This window comes from Crassostrea angulata, chromosome 5, assembly GCF_025612915.1.
Source record: "Crassostrea angulata isolate pt1a10 chromosome 5, ASM2561291v2, whole genome shotgun sequence".
NCBI lineage: Eukaryota > Metazoa > Mollusca > Bivalvia > Ostreida > Ostreidae > Magallana > Magallana angulata.
This window is the reverse complement of record NC_069115.1, coordinates 38993802-39006420: the sequence shown is the minus strand read 5'-3', so window position 1 is coordinate 39006420 and position 12619 is coordinate 38993802. Positions and strand designations below refer to the sequence as shown.

At 31.1% G+C, this 12619-nt stretch overlaps 1 protein-coding gene across 1 annotated transcript in view; it reads left to right on the top strand.

The window, feature by feature from the left end:
* The window catches only part of LOC128185758 (uncharacterized), a 31126-nt gene extending 19829 nt beyond the window's left edge, over positions 1-11297 (top strand). Inside the window, exons 11-12 of the mRNA XM_052855418.1 lie at positions 3160-3308; positions 11130-11297. Of these exons, the coding sequence (XP_052711378.1) occupies positions 3160-3308; positions 11130-11239 (259 nt within the window). The 3' untranslated portion in view covers positions 11240-11297. The remainder of the gene's footprint in view (positions 1-3159; positions 3309-11129) is intronic.
* Positions 11298-12619: the final 1322 nt, after the last annotated feature.

Below are 12619 nucleotides of genomic sequence, written 5' to 3'. Positions count from 1 at the left end.
TAAATTCTACTGTCTGGTTTTTAGTAAGGGGTCATCCCAAAATTTTGCTTTATATTTGGAGCATTACAAATGTAGATTGGTACTATGGATTCATTCAAAAATTGAGAAAAACAAACCCGAGGATAGCATTATTCTGTGTATGAAATTTCAACAACGTACAATTTTCACTTTTTTTAATGTCATTTCTTATATCATTCTCATACAAAACTTCATTTTATCATAACGTCATAATAGCATAATGGCAACGCTCACCTTCCATACAACGAAAAAAAACTGTTAAAAAAATAAAATTTTCTTTAAATAAATCTATGTATTTATATCTGTAAAAGAATGTGTGCATTGTGTTTAATTTAATTAATGATATTGAAAAAAATCATAGCAAGTATAAATACACTGTATTTCACTAGTATGCGCAAAAACATGGACAATGAAAACTAATCTCGGTCTCCTTAAATAGGATTACACTCATACGAACTTAAAATAGCCTTGAGGGGAAACACATACCTCATTGTAACAGAGAAGTATATATGTACGTCACTTATTGCTCACGTACTCCCATAAAGTTTGCTGAAAAAAATCATACTGGAGTCTTTCACTCTTTAAACAATGTATACAAATTATGAAGGTGTTGACTCTCCACTCGTTGACTCATTTTTGTATAATAGTCTAAAATACATGTAAGCCGTCGATATCACGTGATAGATTTATTTATATTTAAAAGGAGACATTACTTTCCTGGCAGGAATATAAATATTATTTATCATTTTAAATTTGTTATCTTTATTAGAATTCGGCATTGTTATTAACAACATAAAGGTAACTCCTATAAGTTAACAAAAATATGCATTTTTCCCGTCATTCAAATTTGACGCAAATTATAGCATTATAGCTTTAAAATTAAACCCGGTAGATCTTTAAACTAGGCTATTGTATGAAGCATCATTGAACAAATTCATTTCTCAAATTTTAGCAATCTGTACGCACCTTCATTTATTAGATGTTGACTATATTTCACATTAACTCAATCAAGGGCTAAGATTTTCCGCCACATGTGCTGACGTCACCCGTCCATCAACCATGCCTTATTTGCACTCGTCCTAGTTTCTCAAGGTGGAATACTACACCATTCTTTTTATTTCATGGGTCGGTAAAGTTTCATTTCTAAAACATGATTTTTTTTTTAAAAAGATACTAGTATATAATTATACTCTCAATTACTTTATACGATTTTTTTTGTATTTTTAATGAGAAAGTGGAAAATTGTTTAAGTTGCAAGAAACAAACGAATATATCAATGATATTAATTTCTAATAAATCATTTCCAGAAATGTCTATAAGACATTTTATTTTTTTTAAATAAAAAATCACCTTTGTCCATATTTTTATAAACCGATGTATAAAATATTTTTAAGAGACTAGTGTCTTTTAGAGAAGAAATGTAAGGCAGCCATATTTTAAAAAAAATAAGACAAATTGGCGAAATATAAGAAATGCTAAATGGGTAAAAGCCGCCAGTCCTCTAAAGCCAGTGAATATCTTTTTCTGTCAAATAATTTGACGTATATGTATGTCAGTGATGATATTGTCTGTCATCTCGCCATACCAGCATGTAACCCCAGAGACTTTAGATATGTTTATAAACAATTTCTTAAAATAATACTCAAGGCTTCAATGGCAACTCTCGATGAAAGTGAACCAAAATATTTTTTTTGAACAATTAAATTTATGATATTCATTTAAGACACTATTGATTAAGATCCTCTCGTTTTATTAAGTAACATGATGGATATTTGATGGTAACATAATAGACAAACAATACTTTTAATAACAACCTTGATAATGTGACCAAATATTATTCAAAATAGATCATCATTTATTATTCAATTTATTACGCTAAAATTAGCAAATTGCAAAAGCCCAATGTGTACAGTGTAGCAAGTAAAAAATGTACGTCGTGTTACTCAGGAAACACAGCTAGTAATTTTGAATAACGAAATCATAGGCAAAGATATATGATAATATATAAATATGATATTTATACTGTCGGTTAAACATGTACAGTATCTCAATGTTTGTAACTATTGTTTTACTACTTATCTATAATCGTTACAAATTTGATTCACGGTTTAACATACATGTATTATCTATACAGGTTTTTTCATACATGGTACTGAGGTGCACCACTATGCAAAATAAACATGAAGACAAAAATGTCAAAATCTGAAATATATTTAGTTTTGTTGTAGTAATACCAGGGAAAGACTCTTCGGTCGCTCGATGTAAAATTGTCCGTATCTACGAATGAATTCGTTTGTCCTTTGAAGTGTTTGTTGTTTCATGCAGTTTTTAAACCAGTCTTTATTATATGCAGATTTACATAAGGAATAAGTAATCATTCTTTGAGTATTATGAGATGATAATTTTGGTCGGGGCGTGATCAAATCCAATAAAGCCCGAAGGGCTTTATGATAGAGTTGATCACGCCCCGACCGAAATTATCACCGCATAATATTCAAAGAATGATTCCTTATTACTTATATTTATATAATTTTAAGCCATCGTACGATTAAATATATAAATATAAATTAGCAAACCCCGCTGGCGCCTCAATTTGGCGTCATTTGTATTATGGGTTATATAGTACAAAATCGATACGTAGTGTTATCACAGGCAAAAACACTGGAAAATGTAAATATATTGAAGAATTCACTTTATATTTTGATCTCTTTTAATTATTATCCTTATTTTTTTTTTTTAAATTGTACCTTTTTACATGTTGTACATGTAACTTAAACACTCCTTTTAATTATCCAATGCCATCGTAAGAGTAAAAGAATTTTTTATCTCGTGTCAGATTTTATAATGCTTAGCACATGTACATTGCATTGAGCCCTTGGAATAACAAGAAAAGAATACATGCAGTAAGTGTTTGGGTGAATCATTAACTCAACATTCATGTTGAGTCAATTCACAAATACTTGAACAAGTTCCTTTTGTTATTGTTTTTTTATTTTTGAGATACAGGCACACCCACCCACACCTACCCACCCACACACTTGTATATTATCTAAAAGAGGGAAAACACGTCATAAAAAAATGTTACATACATGTTATTAACCGCTCCCATCTCTTTAACTGTCAATGCTTTGTTAATTCCAGGTACAAGTTATTTCTCGGTTCGAGCTTAGGGGCTACGTTCAAGAGCATAAAAGACACTGGTGGGTATGGCGAAGATCATTGTGAACTCGTCGGCGGAACTGAAGCTAATGCAGTAGCAGGAGAGTACCCTTTATCACCGTATGTTAGAGGTAGAGTAAATTGGGCAAAGACTTACTTACTTAATATGAACGTCCTTTGTGAAGCTTATGACGTATAAAGGTGTATATTTCTGTTCAGAGGAAACACAACCATTAACTTGAACGCATGCACACAAGGGTGGGGTAAAATGAAATACATGTAATAGTTTCCTAGAAATGAAACATGCAGATTACAATCCAAAATCATCGTAGAAGCATTGAAATAAACAGTTCTATATGCTCAGATAATAAAAACCAAGTATTTTTTTCTTCATTTTTTCTATAAAATTAATATATATGTTCATGTACAATCACTATACTTATGCTCTAAATATAGTTTCATTTTGATTGAACATTTGAAACTTTTAAGCAATAAAATGCTCGCAATTGTGATTAATACGGAAGCCCATTTAAGACCTATCAAAAAATATTTTTGAACTTGATATTACGAACTCTTGAATTTGTTAAAACGGATTTAAATCGTTATAACGAATTGTTGAATCCGTTATAACGAATTAAATTTGTTATAACAATTTTTAGGAATTCGTTATAACGAATTTTATCTGTTATAACAAATTCGCTGAATTCGTTATTTCAAATTTTGAAATCTGTTTTAACAAATTAAATTTGAAATAATAAACTCTTGAATTCGTTATTTCAAAGTTTTAATTCGTAATTTCGGTTTTTTTAAATCGGTTATAACCTATTTCATCCAATATGTGGTAACAAATTCCATGTTTTGGGAAACAAATTAAACGGGACTTACTTCATTTGTTTCATATTGGCATACGACGAAATGCGCCGATTAATTGATCAGCGTTAAACGGCGAAATGGTAAATGAAGAAAACTGGCGTAAAAATAAAAGTGGAGGAACATATTGTCACAGCTGTTGCTGTAACCATGGTAACAGATGTAACAATTCCAAAAGACACCTTACTTTATCGTCTTTGCTAGAATTCCTACATAGATAAAAACAAAATATCTAGGAATTGCTATATATGTAGCAACGCATTTTCACCAAAAATACCATACAGGATATACAGATTTGTTTCGATGGGTTTCTGCGCAAAATTCCCAAAAATTGTTAAGTCAATGCTATTAATCAATGAGCATGCCAATTTATTAAATGGTACTTGCAGCCAAGCCAATGTCGAACTTATGTCATAGAATTTATTTACCAGAATTTAATGCGAAAACCGGACCGACATCGGTGCAAAAATAATGGGGTTACGCTTCTTTAAAGTGCCTATTTTTACCTGCTTTTAGAAATCTAATCAAGAGAAAATGAAATTAGGCGATAACAAGGCTTCAGTGACGTCACGAGGTCAACACGAGGAAAATTTCCTTACAAAGCTATACATAATTAATTCGATTTTACGGCAAAAATGATTGATATAGGTCTGATGTTTTGAAGTATCTAGTTATTTGAAGTATCGTAGATTAGTAAGTTGTATCCGTATTTATTTTGTTACAATCAGATTTCTTTTTAAACGATTTTAAAATTTGCTATTCTAATCGCCTTTTACCGATGTATACGACATCTTTAAACGCTTGCATTGGCAGATTTATGTTCATTATTCAAATTTGGTGCGTGTTGAAATCCAATAAAGCTTGAAGGGCTTTATGATAGATTTGATATGCACGCTTCGACCGAAATTATGAATCCGGGATGGTTTGCACCTACTCTGTTTCGCGCTGAGATGATTCGCACCTCGATGTTTCGCACCTCCCTCGAAGCGAAACATCTCACTGTATTAAGATATTTTTCTCGTGCTATTATTGCTTTGAAATTAATTATAACCTATATAAAAATTGAAATAAGTTGTACAAAACATTGAAACGGTGTTTGCATTTATGTATGCACCGCGCCGTTTGTATAAGGTTTTTCGTTTCGTTGGGTTTTTTTATGAAGCCTTTGAAGCAATAGCCTTATTATATAAGTTCAGAACAAGAGGTATTAATTGTGTTGTGATAACAATTATAGCACGTCTGTATTGTATTGTTTATTAGTCAACAGCTGTACAGCTCATAGACATATACAATTAATATACACATGTTATAATACATATACTGGTCACTTGAAAAAGGCAAGTTTATACATGAAGTTTTCTGATTACAAAAGCATTCTTAATATATTTACCTAAATTGCACAAATCCTTTACATTTTGTGTTGACAATAATAGAATTAATTTAAAGACAGAGGGTTTAATATAATAAAACTTCTTAAGGAATTTTTCTCTTAAGTTACAGTAATAGGGACATTTCAATATAAAATGATATTCATCTTCTATATCTAAAGTACATAGAGGACATAAACGTCTTTGTAATGGAACATTGTTATATCTGCCAGTTTCGATGGTAAGACAATGGGATGATAATCTTAATTTACATATAAGTTTCTTATATTGTAAAGGAATTCTTTTTGTTAGATATGACTGCAAGGTACAATGATCAACTAAATATCTATAGATTGTACATTTGGAAGAGGCATTTATGTCAGCTAGTAAAGACTGTTTAAAATTATCAAAAATACGTTGCTTGGCGATCGTTAAAATAATTTCTTTCACTTGAGATTTACCTGTGTTTTTATGAAAAATAAGGGGTGTAATTGCAGGTAATTAAGTACCACAAATCTAAAGGTGGGGGTAATTTAATTACATAACTTTTCTGTTTTAAACTTTACATTACCGCCTTTGCATCCATTCAATACCTTTTTTGTATACATGTGTGATATTGTTTGATAATTTCCATTCCCATATATTTATGAACAAATGATTATTGGAGAATGCCATGCAAATTAATGAAAAATACACACATATATAGTTCTATATGCAGAATCATTACTCCTAGTATAAGGAATAATCTGAGATAAATATTCAGGGACACACTTATTGAGGATCTTGCACATAGTGGTAAGTTTGGAAGAAATTCATAAATTATCTTTTAAAACAACTTGCAAACGATTGTTTGGCATAATTCCGTATATGCAAAATAATAATAATCTTTTTATAGCTCACATATTTATTTTCGGATTCATTTTTATACTATTATAAGCAGCAAATACAACTAAATAATTAAAATATGGCCCTACTCAAGTGACGTTTGAAAATTTATTTTCTTATTATTTACTTATATTCTTGTAATATACCATAAAAAACTACGTGTTTACTAGTTATATTTACAAAGTACGTCAATTTTTATTCTACCGACACCGGCTACATTAACTTAACATTTACATGTACATGTTTCATTTATCATTCATTGTTAAAAATGTATTCGATCCGAATCATCGCGGTGTACGGAAGCCCATTTGGTTTTATCGTAAAAAACAATTTCAAATTAACTTTTTTCCAACCATATATACTAGATGATGTTATATTACAAGTTTACAAAAGCACAATTTCTAACTATATTCAGTTTTGAATATTTTAACAAACGAAAAGAAAAAAAAAATAAAGTTAAAAATTTTTGTAGTACCTACGCCACAACCTAAAAGCCCTAGCTCTATACATCTTTGCTAGCCAAGGGTTTTCGGTCCACTTTGCTCCCCATAAACCCTTGGCGGATTTCATTACAAAAACTCGGTGATGTACACACTACGGCATTAAAACAACTTGAAAACATGTTGACTACCGTATTTCGGAACATAATTAGCAATTAGCAGGTATCGTTGTCGTGGACCAAAGAAATTAAATAAATCACAGCTCATTGAACCCTTAAAAGCAATAACCATAAGCAGGAACGTATTCTAACGGGATAGGCAACTTCTACATTCGCCATGTTTACTTACCATGCTATCACGCGAGCCTTGACAAGTTTGTAGAACTATGTTCATTTTCAGCAAAACATACAGGTTTTTTAAAGCGATCTGGTTAGACCATCGTTTGGGAGGCACTGTACTCGAGAACTTGTGTCTCAACTTGTTAAAAGTATTGTACTAGGCTTTCGCAAAATACGATATTTCAGTTAATTCGATCCTCGGGATCTTATTCGTCCTTGACCAGACACCTGGCGTTGCCTGTGCCACGTTATATAACCCAGATTTATCTCCTCGTCGACCTGCGGAGTAGCCCTTTCCCTGTATAAAAAGAGGAGGCAAAAGACAGCTTCCAGTTGACTACTTCTTTTATTCAATTTTAATAATAAAACATTCCAATCAAATTCCACAATATAATATAATGTATAATTAAAAACAATAAACTTTGATTACAAAACTCTGAAAATAAGATTTTATATTTACTTGAACCCTCTAAATCATTTTTGTTAACTTTTAAGTATCTTAATATGATCTAACCTGTATAAAAAGAGGAGGCAAAAGACAGCTTCCAGTTGAATACTGGAGAGCCGCTTTCCCCACACCTCCTTTTTATACGCACGGACACTGTACCTCCAATCTCCGGACCTTATAAGTAAATGCGATTAAGTGCATACTAATGATCTGACGCACCGTGGTCAGTAGAAGCGTTTTATTTAGATTTCTGACCCGGCATCAACAGGCTCATCACTGGACTTAATAACACATTTCTCCATGAACTTAAATAAACATACGTTATCTATTTACCGCGTGTACTTTAACCAATTTCTATAGGATATCCTTTATGATAAAAGCACCGACTGTTTGACCAAAGATCACACTTATGTTTTCTTTTAAAGTTTATATTTACCAGCACTGCGATTGGATCAGCTACTCGCAGCTGCAGCCAATCATAAAACGGAACTTGTCACCGAGTTTTCGTAATGAACTCCGCCAAGGGTTCATGGGGAGCAAAGTGGACAGAAAACCCTTGGCTAGCGAAAATGAGCTCTATAATGTTACTTAACGTCTGGTGCTCTAACCAGTGAGCCATTTCAGACACAACATACTTCTTTGTGAAATGCTAAATGCAACTTCAACCACAAATTTACGAATTTCTCTAAAACGTTAAATTGTTGGGATACAAAATGACATTTTTAAGGTATAGTGGGTCATCTCTCCACGTTTTTGTTGATTGGAATCGGTTTGATTTCCTTTAAAGCTTAAATAGACCATAACAAAAATATGGATCTCAGACCCACTCTATAAAAGAAAAGGCAATAAAGTTCTTAAAATGACACTATTTGAAGGTTTTGACACGCACACTCCAGTTTTAATCAACTTATTCTAAATATTTAACATGTTTAAAGGTAATAAATCGATGTTATGGTAACTATACATTGTTTTCAATAATTTAGAAAGAAGTTATAAGATTTGCTCATATTTTAATTTTATAATATCTTATCTATCCACATATGGGCAGTTTACAAGCCTTATTCACCCATCTTCTTTTGGAGGAATCAAATTACAACGCAAATATAAAAACAACAGTGATGCCATCTTTCCAAAACTTTGCATATAAAGAGACATACATTTAATGTCTCATATATAAGTAAAAATAGTAGGGGCACATCTAAAAAAAAATGAGAAATGAAATGCAATAAGCTAATTTTGGGCAAAAATTGGAGTTAATTTTTTCTTGATTTTTATGAAATATAAGTAGAATATGCCAAAATATATCGATAGAAATATCATGATATTGTTCAAAAATGTTTTTCACAACAGCATAACTACATCGTAAAACACAAACTATCTGAAAGTTGGTCTGCGCTGAAAATAAGGAGGCTAAAGTAAAAGTACTCTACAACAACTGAGTTATGAAAATTGTTCATTTTCGTCTTGAAAACCTTTCGCCACAAAAATAGTCCCTTACTAAACTCTGTAACTATATAGTTTTCTTTTAACAATTTTATTCAATACAGTTTATTTGGCACTGTAAAATATAGACATAAAAATAGCATCAATATATGATGCACAATGTTTTGATAAGTGGTGATGTAAAATAGTTACCAAAAAAGAGAGGAGCGAACCTCAATTATTTTAAGGTACATGTATATATAGATTTTAAAAATATCCAATATATGGTAGTAAACGATTTCAATTGAAGTACTAATTTTATTTGTTTTAATTTTTTTTAAATTTATATATTTAGTTATTTATTCATTTTCAATTAAATATAAACAATAAAAATAAGTTGAGAAATGAATGCTTGTTGTGGTATAATTGAACACTTACGCCTACTTCATTGTACGCTCTAAAGATGATTTAGTTTTCAATTTTGCCAGATTTCTCAATAAATATATTTCAATGTGTGATTGAGACGTGTATGCTATTTAATAATTTAATAATATTTAATAAAGAGTATTTCGTTTTTTAATGCATGTTATGTTTTTTAAAAAATATATTTCAAACGGATTTAATAATATAAAGACCACAAATACCCTTATAAGGGAATTACGTAATATCTTGAACAAGGTGTCAGACTGACAATTTACAAGGTTGAATATTGGGACATTCACACCTTTTGATCTACTGAAAGTATGTATACTATACACAGATACTGACTCGCTGATTTTCCTGTGAAGTAAAACTTCAAAGACATTTTAAAGTCCAGACCAGTTAACTTCTCTCTTTTGAAAAAAAAAATCAGTATGTTGAGCAATATGGTGGAATTTTTTTATCGTTAAAAAAGTTGTCCCTCCTCCACATATATGTTACATTAAAGATTTAAAATTCAGATAATTTAAAACTACATTGTACATGTATCTATTAATTGTAATTCATAGTTTTAAATTCTTTTAATTTTTAAACTTTAATGTAACATATATACTAATATTTATTTGACAATATTGATTAAATGACATTCATTGTAAATAAAAAACCAACTAGATATTTAGTTACTAAAACATTGATTTTGAAATTTATAAAAATATTTTCCCCTTTTTATTGAAGAAGTTGCTATATTTTGTATGATAATTGGATTCCGAGTTTTTAGATAAATACATGCGTGGATCGGAGGATTTGGGGGGGGGGGGGTCAGAGGATAATTTAATTTTTTTTTAACTTACATAGTACATGTACAACTATCCAAAATATGTCTAAGCTCCCCCAGAAAACAAGTATCCCCGCCCTTTCCCTGGAAAGAATTCTGACCGCGCATGTAATTATATATGAACTTCAAGAAATAGAAGCCCATTTTCTCTCTTGTAAGCAATAGGAAAGAATCAAAACAAATCCAGATTTTGGTCTCAAATAAAGTAAATATTCAATTCATTGTTTAAACATAATAACTTATAAAAACATACTAGGTACAGTGGGTTACAGTGGTGTACAGTATTTGTCAGTACCCTGTACAGTGGTGTACAGTGGGGTATAGTGCTGGTCAGTGCCCCGTACAGTGGTGTACAGTGAGGTACAGTGCTGGTCAGTGGGTATGTACTGTGCTGTCCAGTGGAGACAGTGGAATACAGTGACTCTTTACAGTGGGGTACAGTGGGATACAGTGTGGTACAGTAGCTCTGTACAGTGGGTATACAGTGGATTTACAGTAGGGTACAGTGGTTATACAGTAGATGTCAGACAATGTCAGTCAATGTTTGGGAATATCAGTGGATTATGAATTCAGTAGTGTTTCCAGATATAAAATCAGTCGAAGGCATTTTAGAAGGAAACGTTTTGTTACAGCATGTTCGAAAATTGTGTATGTTGTATTTGAAAATGAGGAAAAGATATAATAGGGTTGAGTTATTATTTCAATGCACAAATATGTACAATATTTTCTCAACAAATGTAATGGGATTTATAAAGTATGTGTAACGTATGTGTATCAAATACATTTATTGCGATTTCGTAATCACCATTTGGTACCATCGATTTTATGGCCAGGAAATTGCTCTCTAAAGCAATCGCCTGGCTTAAAAACGTAACCTTTACGACACATGAGTTTGAACTGATGACTTTCCCGATGTTTTATTTACAGGCTATTACAGGTCGATTGTGGGCCAAACTTTTTGGTATGGATGGATAGATGAATATACCTATTATTTACAGTGTGGAGTTTCTATCCCCGGGACAAATACTGTGGTCTAGATATCATGTTTGTGTAAGTGATACGTCATTTCTCTATGATAACTAAGAGTATTTTACAGGGAGGGAAGAAAATGGTGTTCGAATTTAAACCTTTCGGTAGTGACTTGTTTTAAAGAATCTGAGCTGCAATTTTCATGCTGATTTTTTTTTTTTTTACCAAAATGTTATTTTCTACTAAAAAGACAAAATATATCATTTTTTTTTAATTTCCCATAGCCTTTTTTGTGGGAAAAGGCCGTTAAGAAGCCTTAATTGAAGCAAAATTGAATTATTGTCGTCCCATACAAAAATTGAACTGCTATATATTCCTTTAATGATTAATGATTTAAATTCAAATCTTATTTTTCATAAAAGTTAAAATGACATGTAGACTTAGCATACTAGGAGGTTTTTGCAACAAAATAAAATTCTAAAAAAATACAGCTCATATTGCTTTAATAGTTTAGTTATAATTGCATGGTACAAATCTATCTTCGTGTATTTTACTTTTCCTTGTATAAATCTGGTAAATTACTCAACCAAGATAGTCCTATACTCGGCCCTAAATTAATTCAAATACCGAACGCTTAGTTTTAAATGATAGAGTTACACTCAAAAAGTTCATAGACGTAAGTAAATTATGTTTAAATGCTGATTTTTTTAGTAACCATCTCAGAAATATGAATCCCAAATTGAAATTCATGTAATTTCAAGACGTCCGGGATTTTTTCTCGCAAAAAATTATCATAATTTTGGAAATCAAAAATGAATTACAGAACAAAGTATATCCATTTTATTAAACAATATTATATTGATATTTTTGCGTAAGTTACTGTAAATGTATACACTTTGCGTGACTGACACATATCAGAACACAACAAGAAAATATGCTCTGCCTATGTTAATTTGGGACGTTTAGAGTATATTCAAATATATAAATTACAGCCTAAAATGTTGCGATTATACTTTACTTGATAATAAAGTGTTTTGCTAAACTTTACATTTAGAATTTTAAGGTAGATCAGATGGATATTTTGTTCAGCATTCAGTCTCCTTAATGTAATTTTTTGCACACTGAAGGCGTTGAGATGGGATAGGTATTGGACTTGATATGCATTACGTGCTGTCTCTGTACGCCCATGAACCACCCAGGAAAGATTCTTATTGTTAAAGACACTTCATAATTTTCCCCTTATGTATAGAACCGCTTTTGGTAGAATATATGTTTAAATGAATTTTAATAACCTGATAACGCAGGTTATGTATTTTTTTTTTGATCACCAAAGAAAGCATTTTATTGTTTAAATAAATGTAGTAGGATACAGTGTGAAGATCAATTTATTAAAATTAATTGTGATTTTATAATTGATGTATTCTTGGACGTGATCTCATGCGCGGATC